Genomic DNA, 12,136 nt, shown 5'->3' on the forward strand with positions numbered 1-12,136 from the left:
TCTGACCCTCTAAACTCTGTTCTACTTTCACCCAGAAAGAAAGCAGCGCGTAGGAATAGAATTTAAAATCGTTTAGTCGCGTGCCTGCCAGTGTGTGTGTGTGTGTGTGTGTGTGTGTGTGTGTGTGTGTTTAGGGTGGGGGGGTGGGGTTCTCCCAACGACTGCGAGGCGATGACACGCTGACATGTTCCCCGTGTCTGCTGTGGCATCGATGACTGCTGAAAATATGCGGCGTTTTCATGTGTTTTCCCACCGCTGACCTGTGTTGACAGGTCGTCTGCTAAACAAAGAAGCCTCAGCGCGTCTTCAAAAAGAGGAGAAGTCACACAGAGTTCAGACTCTCTCTCTGATGTCCAACTTGCAACATGCCTCATGTGAAAAACACAAATATTCAAGGGCAGGGAGTAAAAAATAAATAAATAAATAAAATAAAAATAACAACCCTGCATTGGCTGAGGTTGCTTTTGTGTAGCACTCCAACTGAAATCAGATTTTATTCATTTTTTTTTTTGAACAGACAGTTACATCGTCGTCCATAGTTGATACGTCACTCGTGATTATTCTCTTTGGATAGCTTGCGTGCCTGCTTCTCATTTGCATCGTATTGGTATCACGTGGGTCTTGCTTTCTTCTGTCCATTGAAGTCCCCAATACATGTTGACGCAGTAAAAATTCACAGACGCAGTCAAGCCAAATAAGAAACAACTCTATTATTATTATTATTATTATTATTATTATTATTATTATTATTATTATTATTATTATTATCATTGTTGTTGTTGTTGTTGCTCCAATCATTTTTGTTTACGTGAAGGTTAACAAAGTGCTGATCAGGCGCAGAGGTGTAAAGACGTGATTGGAGTTTTAATGGAGCAGCTCCAGCAGCACTGCCAGTCGTGCAGCAGGAGGCCGCACCACGGCGATGTAATCGTCAAATGAAAGCATCCTCAAGTTATGATGGCCATAAAGCTGTCCGTACTCATCACGTTGTTAAATCTAATCGACAAGCAATGAGGGTTTTGTTTCGTTTCGTTTCGTTTTTGCTTCGAACATACTGAAATCATTTTCAGATTTTCATTTTCAGTAATTCCCCCCCTCCCCCCGTCATATTTATTATATTGTGTTCGGTTGTTTTTTTTTTGTTGTTTTTTTTTTCTTTTGCTAAACTACGTGGAGCAGAGCAACTTTAGAACGGCGCGTGGAGTCTGGTCAGGCTGCTCCTCTTCAACTTGCATGTTCGCCGAGCATAAAGACGACGTTTAAGCAATCACTCCAAACAAATCTACCCATATCTTCTTTTCTGTTCTTTGTTTTTCTATTCTGTCTGTCTGTCTGTCTGTCTGTCTGTCGCTTCTGGACGTTCTTGGAAGTGTTCTTGTCTTTCCACTGCTGCCGCTGCTGCTGCCGCCGCTGCCGCTGCTGCTGCTCAGTAACAGAATCTGAACATCTTGTGAGGCCACGGCTCGTCTGCAGCTGTTCCCCGCTGCCACTGCAGGCTAGAAGCTCATGTCATAACAAAGATCAGTGTGGGCAAACGCTCACTGTTGTGCGCTTCCATGACAAGAAAAAAAAAGAAAAGAAAAGAAAAGAAAAAAAAAACAGTGAAAGGATGGAAAAACCCTCGTGGCTGAGCTTTACGGACGGGGACAGGAGGGACGTTTTTGGTACCTGCACGCAAAAGCGTGTCAAGGCTAACTGGGTTGACATGCTGTTCTCTATTTTTATATATATGTATATATATATATATATACATATATAAAAAAAAAAAAAAAAAGAAAAAGAAAAAAAGAAATATATAAATATATTTTTATAATTTATTTTGACATTTTATTTTGATTACGTTTTTATTTATTTGTTCAATGTGATTTACTTTATTTTGAAAGTTCACATAGAACAAAACAACGTCTTTAATCGTTTCAAATACTGATAACATGTAGCAAATCCCATTCAGATTTGGCTCCAGGCAGGCTATAGTTACAGTTCTACCTATGAGCTGGCTATGCAAAGGTAAACTGCGGCTTTCCCCTCAGGACCAATGTGGTTTCTACCTGCTGGCTGTGTTTAACGTTGTCGGCGCTAAGTGATTATTTCTTGGGTTCACGATGGGTGTCGGACGCCCCTGCTGAAACGCCGCCTCGCTCCGGAGTTCGGACTCGTGGGAGACGCCAAGCGGGCCTCGCCCTCGTCCCCGATAGAGTGGGCTCCTTGTCCGGGGAGCATGCTCCCCGAGGGAGGGCACGCGCTTCCGGGAAGAGGGAGAGCCGCCAAAACGTCTCAAAGTCACTACTGAATCTGAAAACCGACACAAAAAAAACCCAAAACAAAACAACCAAGATGTATTTTGAAGTGTGTCTCTCTTTCAAGGCCTGCAGGGTCAGACAGGGCTCCACCTTTGGACTCCACAAAGTATTTTACTTTTGAAAACTATTTTGTGGAGGCCAAATAGATTCCCGAAGGCTCAGCTGTATTTTTCTTATTTCATCCACATGCATTTATTTTTTTTTTACTATTGCCTTTCTCTCTCGTCTGCAAAGTTGCTCCTCTGCTTCTCCTGTCTGCTGTCTCTCTGCTGTCTCTGCTGTCTCTCTGCTGTCTTTGCTGTCTCTCTGCTGTCTTTGCTGTCTCTCTGCTGTCTCTTTGCTGTCTCTCTGCTGTCTTTGCTGTCTCTCTGCTGTCTCTGCTGTCTCTCTGCTGTCTTTGCTGTCTCTCTGCTGTCTTTGCTGTCTCTCTGCTGTCTCTTTGCTGTCTCTCTGCTGTCTTTGCTGTCTTTGCTGCTGCAAATGCAAATTTCACACAACCGTGGGGCGTATAAAGCATCATCTTCAGGAAGAGGAAACTTGGGGGAAAAAAAAAGAAGTAGACAGTAATAAACCACACCCCCCCCCCCCCACACCCCAACAGGAGAGCGCCGACAAGTGTTTAGTATTCCTTCTGCGGGGAAGAACCTGCGCGCTGTAAACACCTCCAGCCGGCCGGCGCTTTGCGAACTTGTGTCTCCACCTCCACTGATAATTGTCCATCCCCCCCCCCCCTCCACCCTCCTCTTCTTCCTCCTTCCCTCCACCCCCCCCCCTCCCCCCCAACCCGCCGCCCCACCCTCCTCCCTCCAGAGCACGACAAGCCCACGGCGGTGATCGAGAACGGCGAGGTGAGGCTCAACGGCAAGGGGAAGAAGATCCGCAAGCCGCGCACCATCTACTCCAGCCTGCAGCTGCAGGCCCTCAACCAGCGCTTCCAGCAGACCCAGTACCTGGCGCTGCCCGAGAGGGCCGACCTGGCGGCCAAACTGGGCCTGACGCAGACACAGGTACCGCACGGGCTCTTGTGAGGGGGGGGGGGATAATGGGAGGTTATGTGTGGAAGAGTTGAGTCGCAGATCAGAAGGCCGCTGAGCTTAAAGTTCAACGTTGATCTAATCTGCTCTGTGTGTCTGTGCATGTGTGTGTGTGCGTGCGTGTGTGTGTGTGTGTGTGTGTGTGCGCGTGCGCCTGTTGGTTGCGCACGTTGTAAACAAAAAAAAGCAGGGAGATTAAATGGAATGCTTTTTGTTTGCCCTTTTCTCTGGGAAAATGTGCACACACACACACACACACACACACACACACACACACACACACACACACACACAAGCGCACGCGCGCACACACTCACACACACTCACACACTCGTGGACAAATACGAAGCCAGGGTCGGCCATTTTGTCAGCTGAACGAGGTCATGAGGGTGTGTTGTGTTTTGTTTCACGTGTGATTATTTCACCGCTCGCCATTCTGCTCTTGTACGCCAGGAATTCACTGTGAGATGTTACCAACTGGGAGATATGCCGTGAATATTTTGTCGCTGTTTTTCGTGATGCTTTTGTTGTTATTGTTTTTTTTTTTTGTTGCTTCCAGTCTGGCCAGTGAGAGGTTGAATAAAAAAAATATATACACTTGGACACTTCAGGTTCCGTACGCCTGCTGAGCTCCTTGTGCTGCCGCTGAGGAATTATTACTTTTTTCTTTTTCTTTTTTTAAAGATGGTTCCTTTAAAATATTCAAATATGATAGAAAGTCGTGCGCCGGCAGGGAATCCACTTTAAACGTAACTTTTCTCTGTGTGCAAGCCAGTAAGTTAGAGAGCTTTAATTTATCAAGCCACACAAGTACATTTTTTTTGCTATTGTGCCTGTTTCATGGTCAGATTTATCTAAATGGATCAATTCACCAGTCTGTAGACCAAAGTGCAAGATGTACAGTATATTTACAGTTCACGCTAATTCATTTTGGTTTGTTTGGCCCAAAGACGTCCTTGAATTTCATGAAGTTGGGGTCAGCAGTTAAAGGGTCTTAGCTTTAATTCGCTGTAATTCACCGCCTTTACACAGACAATATTCACATTTCACTCGCGCGAGCACAGCGATGAATGTGATTCGAGTCGCCTTGTTGGTTTTTTCCCCCCTTTTGTTCGCATCTACACTGCGAGTTTTGCCGTTTGGGGCAACAAAAAAAAAAAGGACGGGATTCATTTAGCTAGCGAGCTAGCTGCGTTAGCCGCGGCAGCTCCACGCCGGAAACGCCGCAACGGGCGCTAATTGAGTGCGCTAACTGGGCTAGCTGACGCCCGTGGAGGCGCCTCCGGGGCAGCAATCGGAGCGTTGTGCGGCGCTAGAGGCTAATGGCGCCGTGTGTGTTCGGCGTGACGACGGAGACTGCGCGCGTCGGGAGGACGAGAAGTGACGAAGCTCGAGTACTGAATTAATGGAAAAGCACAGCATGGGAATACCCGTGTGATATACAACACTTGTACAGTGTGTGTGTGTGTGTGTGTGTGTGTGTGTGTGTGTGTGTGTGTGTGTGTGTGTCTGTGTGTGAGAAAGTGATCACTCAGTCTATATAAACAGCTGAAGTCATCAGATGATCCCGGACGGGTAAAGCACCTCGGCTACGTTTGCTCTGGCTCTAAGAGATGATCTGTTTATTTGCCTCCGCCTTTTCAAAAGACACGGCGGCTTTGGAACGCCGTCCGCTTTCCAAGTCCGACTCTCATGCACGATTTACTGCGAAAGCTCCCCCCACCCCCACCCCCCGTTTGAAGCCTTTGTTGTTGCCCGTCCCCGTCCTTTACTTGAGGCGTTTTCAGCAAAAGTGGGCTTCGACCGACTCCATTATGGTCTTTGAGGGCCGCTGGCGTTCCGCTGTTACTCCAGCGCAATTAACGGATTAGCGGCTGTCGTTCGAGGGAGGCGAGCGCGGCTCTTTTTTTCCTCGGGAGTTGTGCGGAAAACAGAAATGGACGGTGGGTGTTTTTGCAGTTCACCCACCCCCTCATGTTAAACACTTGTTCGAGTTCGAGTAGTATTTTTCAAATGAGACAACGTCAAAACATTTTCCCTTTAATCAATCTCCAGCCCATGACCATGACAGCGAAGAGATTTTACGGTTGCATTTGAGAGCCTAAACTCGGACCCCGCATCCTCGGAATGTTTTCCACTCTGTTCCACCGCACCCTACTCGCCAAACTATTTTAGCCTGGCAGCAGGGAATGCCGCAGCTCCGGAGCCAAGGAATAGTCTGATGCAAAACCATTAATGAAACCGCAGCCTGATTCTTTTTACACGTTGGGGCTTTTGTAAAGCCCCGACGACCAAATTACAACGTGCTAATTTAGAGCTTGGGAGCGTTGCTGCCGCTCGCTGCGTTTTCGTACCTTCCGACCGAGCGACGCTTAAGGCAGCTCGCTGTCAACGCGCTGACGCGTGTAACTTAAAAAGCTGTCTGACGTGGCTTGAAGGTATAGTTCACCGCAAGCGGATATGTGACTCATTTACTACTCACCACTTTATCATGTTTTTAGCCATTTCCTCCGCACGCTGGCTGAATCCATGCGCGCAGAGTTGTGCAGAGAGCCGAGAGATGTCAATTTTGGGTAAACGATCCCTTCAAGGTTTTAAAGTAGTTCACCGCTTCCCGCTTAGAAGCATTCGATTTTTGTCTTTCATTTATTTTGACCACTGACATGTTACCATTAAGCTAACCACTATTTTAGCCTACTTGCTAAAATTCGACGTAGCGTGGGCCTGCAAATGTCAAAATGCTGTGACATGGAGAAATCCCCTGTGAGCAGTCCTGTTACAGGCTAAGTGTTGCATAAGCTAGCTGGACCATTGCATTCTGTACGGCAAGGGCTAGCTCTTTTCTTTCTAGCCTTATCCACACAAGCAGCTATACATGCAGTCCAGGAAACATGTCTCGGTTTCCAGATGTTGACGTGCAGATTAAATCTATTCAGGTTGCAGTTGACAGTGGTCAAGTAGCTAAGACACACAAGTCAGGGTTGTTCCCGATCAGCCGTAATTAGCCTGCTGCTCTACGCCGTGTATGAAATTGCTACGCTGCTACACACATGCATACGTAACACGCGTGCGTGCTGTGACATATGTTGCCCGTGTGCGTTTCATGCACGTATCGCAAGCGGATGGAAAAAAACACACACACACACACATACACACACACACAGATAGTGATCATACGCCACATGTCTGTCCTGCCTTCGTGCCATTAGGCTGGCAGCCAACCGCTGACCGCTGAGTCGCTAATGTTCCCAGAAGCAGCTGAGAAACGGCACGTAGCACACTTCTGACATCCACCCCCCCCCCGAACCCCCACCTCCGAAACGCTCACTCCCCAGCTTTAAAAAAAAAAAAAAAAAAAAAACTCCACCCAAATGCTCTGGACAGGCATGGCGGCTCACGCATCCAATGGAGCCCCTTGTTGGACAGCTTTGGAAGCCTGTTTTCCAACCCAGAGTGCTCAGCGGCTGCGGTACGCCAGTGCGAAATGAAAAGTGTGATATGCGGTGTTCGCGCTGCTCCTCGGTGCGGGAAACACGCACCCTCTGGTGAGGCCTCCCGGCCCCTCTCTCCCCTCCTCGCCGTCATTAGCGCTGCTCTCGGGGAAGCTGACAGCTCCGTGTTGCTGCGGGAATATGAAACCAATAATTACAGCAGAAATCCTCTCACTCAGACTGCATTAAGTTAACGTGCTGTTGATTGACCCGCAAGCTCGCGACTCTGCTGGCCCGCTGTTTTGTTTTTTTTTTGGGGCGGGGGGGTTTCCCCCCTCGCCCTCTCGCCATGCTGACACCACTACCTGTCACCGCTGACATGGTGAGACACAGTGGTCTTGAAAACGAACCGTATCAAGCTTTAAATCATTTCCAGAAACACATAACATGCAGATATGCTATAATAAGTTATGTATTAGTTATTATATATAATATATATGTTATCACGTCATACCTAAGTATAAATAACTACTGTATTTGTGGGATTTTGCATTGATTTGATGTTGTCATGAGTGATCGACTAAGTGTAACAATTGCTGTCTGCCTGCTAATGCTGCAAAATTTGGGTCGTGTTTGCTCACCGTGAGTCTTGTTCAATGGCAAACATTGGAAACAAAGGGCAAAATTCTTTTTCGTTTCAAGACCTTAATGCAGGGGTCCCCAAACCCCGCTCTCCCGCTCTCCCGCTCAACAAAGACGTTAGCGCTATTGCCAACCAGCCCCCCCCCCCCGTCAACGAAAAAAAAAAAAGGCCGGGACGTTAGCGCTATATTCCCAACCAGCACCCAACCCCACCACCGCCGACATGATGCAGTTCCTTTATGTGGCCCATTGCTAAAAAAGTTTGGAGGCCACTGCCTTAACCGATGGCTGCTTGACATGTAAAGTGCCCTGGGAATGAGTGTGTTATGACAAAATGCTGTACGAGTGAATCTGATTCGATTGTGCTGAGATTTTGAGTCAAACCAAGGATATTTTTTCCCCCCCGACTGGACTCGTGAGGTCCGACGTGATGCAGCAGCAAATGCCTCTTCAACCAACCATGTAAATACTGGCCAAACTTTTCAGCATTATCTCCCAGGGCTGTTGTTGAGAAAGAAAGATAAAGGGGGGGAAAAAAATATTGTCTTCTCCGTATGTTTATTTTTTTCAAGCTATTTTGTTGCTAAGCAGAGACTTCACCCCCAAGCAGCAGCTTCCCTTCTGTTTTTGTTTTTTCTTCTTTGATTTGTGTTCTGTTTGTTTTCCTCCTCCTCTGCGGTGCTGTTAATGCAACTAATTATTTGTGTGATTCATTTCTCTCGGTGTAACTGACAAGTTGCCCCACAGGCGTTTCTGTGCCCTGAGACACTCGAAATATACTTCTGTTTACCGATTGCGAAATTGTTGCAGAACATATTCATCAGTTCCTTTGTCGGTATCGTGTGAAAGAATATCGTGTTCCTTGAACTCACCGCTGGCCCATTTGGTTCTCATCACTGTGACTGTCTGCTTGATTTCAGTACTAACTTTACGCTACAGTGCGGGCCCTCAGTGAACAGCCTTTACCTGAGCTATTTTCATTGGTTAAGCAATTAGAGGCTAACCAGACACGTGGCACCCGGTGCCTCGTTATGGAGGATCGCTCGCCGTCAAAACGCACTGTCGCCTCTTTGTTGTTCTGCGTTATCTTATAATCGTTGTTATTGTTGTTATTAGCCGGCTCGGCTAAATAGCGCTTAATGATAGACTCTATCGCCGTGCAACGACTAATTGTTTTGTTTTTTTCTTTGTTTGCTTTTACAAACCTTGCAGAGGCACCTTGTGCGGAAGCTGGTGCGTTTGATTCGTTACCCATTGAGTGTACTTTTGGATGGTAGTTAGTTACACCTGGAGACAGAATTCCTAATAGAATTCCGTTTGCAGTGGGCCCGCCCTTCAAAAACAGAGTCTAGCGGGGCCGTTCCTGTGACGCGCAGTGCGTCCCACGGACACGCGATACGCTCCATCTGGCGTGTTTGGTAACAGATATGTAGAATGCATGAATGAGGGGAGACAATGCCGGTTCCGCGCTGCTACGTGTAATGTATCCGGATTGGAGGGAAAATATCCTGAGCAGCTGAAGTTGGACCCTGGCAGACGGTCGCTACGATCTGCTGACATCTGCTGGCTGGCGGCAAAATGCTGTTTTAAATTACGAAGGGGGGCTTTTTCACCATTTAGCCATTTAGCCTCATGCTCTTAATAAAAAAAAAAAAAAAAAAAAAAAAAAAAAGAGAGGCGAGTTTCCTCATTGCAATTAATCAATTTGCATTATTAGGTACATTTTAAAGAAAAGAAAAGATTACAAAAGTTTTGTAACACCTCCGTTTTCCCCTCGCCCACCTCCAGGTGAAGATATGGTTCCAAAACAAGCGCTCCAAATACAAGAAGATCATGAAGAACGGGCCGTGTGGACCCGAGGGAGAGCATCTGGCCCCGCCGCCGTCCTCCTCCTCGTCGCCCTGCTCCCTGTGGGACATCAGTATGGCTGCCAAGGGGGCGCCGGTGCACTCTGGTGCGTACATGAACAATTTCGCCCACTGGTACCCAGGACACCAGCAGGACTCCATGCCGAGGACTCAGATGATGTGACAGACAGGTGGACAAGACGGCACCTCTGGGACTAGCGACGAGCCGGCCGTGGATGTTGCAGACTCAATCAACTGATGTGGCTACATTTTTTTTTTTAATGCTAAAGATAAAAAAAAAAAAAAAAAAAAAAAAACCCAGCGGAAAGCTAATATGTAAATCAGACACAGAGAGCAACTCTAATAATCAAAACTTGGGTAGAACGTACAATGATGAGGGTTGCTTTTGGGGAGGCGGGTCTATTAAATCCGTCCTTTTGCCATAGAACCAGACTTAGTAGTAGAAACAAACCCGTGCAGGCTATCAACAGGAAGAAAAAAAAAAAACGATCCTCCCACTAGAACCACCGTGTAATTTTGGTCAGCAGCTGCGTTTCCAGGTGTGATGACGCGTCGCCTCTTGTTAAATAATCAACACTCGCCAAATCAAACAGATGAGACGGATACAAACAGCGCCACAATGGTTTAGCGAACAAAAGTGCTAACGCTTGGTCCCGTGCAACCTCAAGCACCTGCGCGACATTCCATGATGCCTCTGGCATATTTCACCCCCCCCCCCCACCTAACTACATCTGCGACCGAGCATTAGGACCAACCGACCAATCAGAGGTTGTGAGTTTTTGGTAAAACGCAAACGGTTGAAGGACTCAGAGTTTGTCTTTTAAATCCAGGTAGGCTGTTTCGGGCAGAGGAAGCGAGCAGGTTTCGGCCTTTCATATGCAGTTCATCACTCAACATGACATCGTTCACAGATGCAAGCGTGTGTGGCTTTCTTCTTCTTCCCCCTACCGCTCACGTAGGGCCGCAGCGAAATTTTACTCCCCCTGTTAAGGTATAAAGTGACGCCGCACGCCGCAAGTCATAAGCAGAACAAAACACAGACCGTCGCTTCGAAGAAAAAAAGGTAAACGTCCCTCCAGAAATTCAAATAAACTACGGGTAAACTGCTGGTCCTGTGGAGGGGAAGTCTTTCTGCCCTCCAACTCTTTTTTTTTTTTTTTTTTTCCGTAACGCCGTGTTCTCTGCCGAGCCGCCGCCAGCCGGGTCGTTTCTGTCACCAGAGGAGTTCGGCCTGCCAAGACTTTCCTGATAAAGCTGCAAGCTCCCAGCTTAATGCCAGTTTGTTTCTGGACATTTCAGGAGTATCTGGGTTTTGTTTGTTTTTGTTTGTTTTTGTTTGTTTTTTTTCCCCCAGTTTTTCGTCTTCTCAGCGGGTTGCGGTTGGGCGGGGGTGACCATGTAAAAAAAAGAAAAATCCTTCTGAACTTCTTCCTGGATCTCATTTATGGCACTGTTCAGATCAAATTTTTTTGTTTTATTGTTTTTTTTTTTACCTGTTGTTGGCGACATTTAAAATGAAAGGGCTTGGAAATTGGTTAATTTTTTTTTTGCTGTATATCATAAGCCACGATATGGTGGGGAGGAGGTTCTAGCCTGGCGCCTGTCACGCGGATGCTGAATTTCGCCGTTGTGAGGGACGAGCACGTTGGGACTTTTTACCTCCAGGTTTCATTTCGGAGACAGCGCGGGGGGGGGGGACGAAACCGCCTTTACACGCCATAGGACGGGTACAGAATCATTAAAAAGATGCGCTGTGGGCGCCGTTGATTGATTGGGTCGGTGCTCCTGAACAAGTCATCGCTTAGACGACCCCCCCCCCCCAACGAGATAAATGGTCACAATTGGTTTGGATTACATCATCATGGCCCATCTGCGGAACAGGCTGCTTTTTGCAAAGGGAATTCTGCATCGGGCTGCGCCGGGCCGGGCTGATACCGCAACAGTTCTTTAGCCATTGGGTTCGAAGAGCCATCATCAAACAGTCCACTGTCCAAGAAAACAGAACAAAAACCTTCCCATGTGCCTTCTGGAAGAGCAGGTCCAACTCTTGCTATTTATTACCTGTTTTCATGAGAGCTCTTTCAAATGTTCTTCACCTCCTGTGTTCAGTGCCTTCAGGCTATTTTCAAGCTGTTAAATTGTCATATATATATATATTTTTTTTTTGTTGGTGTAATGTCGGTTAAAAAGAAATTGCAGGTTCCTGGTAAATTGAAATAAATTGAAAACTGAAAACGTGAGCAAGTTCACAATGACTTTTTCAAAGGGCGTTTGACCACGAGCTCTTTGACTGTTGAAGCTGGAGGGACAAACTCATCCGTGGGTTTGTGGCACTGGGGTGCTTTTCTGAGATGTTCTTTTATTTTGAAGTGGTTAGGCCAATCTCTGGGTTTTATGATGTTCCTTGAAATGTCTCTTTTAAGCCCTTTATTGTACTTTTTGTGTTTGTGTGTGTTGTGGAAAGTTGATATCAGTTTCTATGGGGACCTTTTCATGCTTTCTTACCATGCTTCATGATGTGTGATTCTACGCTCCCAAATTGTAAATATTCCATTTTTAATTTTATAAATTCAGTCATGGAATTAATGATGTTGCTGCTGTCACTATTTATTTTTCCCTCCTCTGTACCAGAGACCTGTGGTTGTATACCTCAAGTCGTAACACACGCAAAAAACGACATATTCTCAATATTTTAGATGTATTAGTGTACTAGTTTGTATTTTTCTATTTTTGATTTATTAGCACTTGTTTATGTCTGCAACCCTATTTAGCCACAACATTGCGCCAATTTTTTTTTTTTTCTTCTTCCTGCACGTTTGAGAGATAACATCACGTTTAGCTCTCGCTAATTTGTGTAACAG

At 46.5% G+C, this 12,136-nt stretch overlaps 1 protein-coding gene across 1 annotated transcript in view; it reads left to right on the forward strand.

Moving 5' to 3' along the window:
• LOC142892303 (homeobox protein Dlx4a-like) overlaps positions 1–11,861 on the forward strand; it is a 14,207-nt gene extending 2,346 nt beyond the window's left edge. The window contains exons 2-3 of the mRNA XM_076032342.1: positions 3,111–3,307; positions 9,196–11,861. Of these exons, the coding sequence (XP_075888457.1) occupies positions 3,111–3,307; positions 9,196–9,438 (440 nt within the window). The 3' untranslated portion in view covers positions 9,439–11,861. The remainder of the gene's footprint in view (positions 1–3,110; positions 3,308–9,195) is intronic.
• The last annotated feature ends 275 nt before the right edge of the window (positions 11,862–12,136 follow it).

This window comes from Nelusetta ayraudi, unplaced genomic scaffold (assembly GCF_046127955.1).
Source record: "Nelusetta ayraudi isolate G7.1 ecotype Tasmania unplaced genomic scaffold, CSIRO-AGI_Nayr_v1 ptg000034l, whole genome shotgun sequence".
Taxonomy (NCBI): Eukaryota; Metazoa; Chordata; class Actinopteri; order Tetraodontiformes; family Monacanthidae; genus Nelusetta; species Nelusetta ayraudi.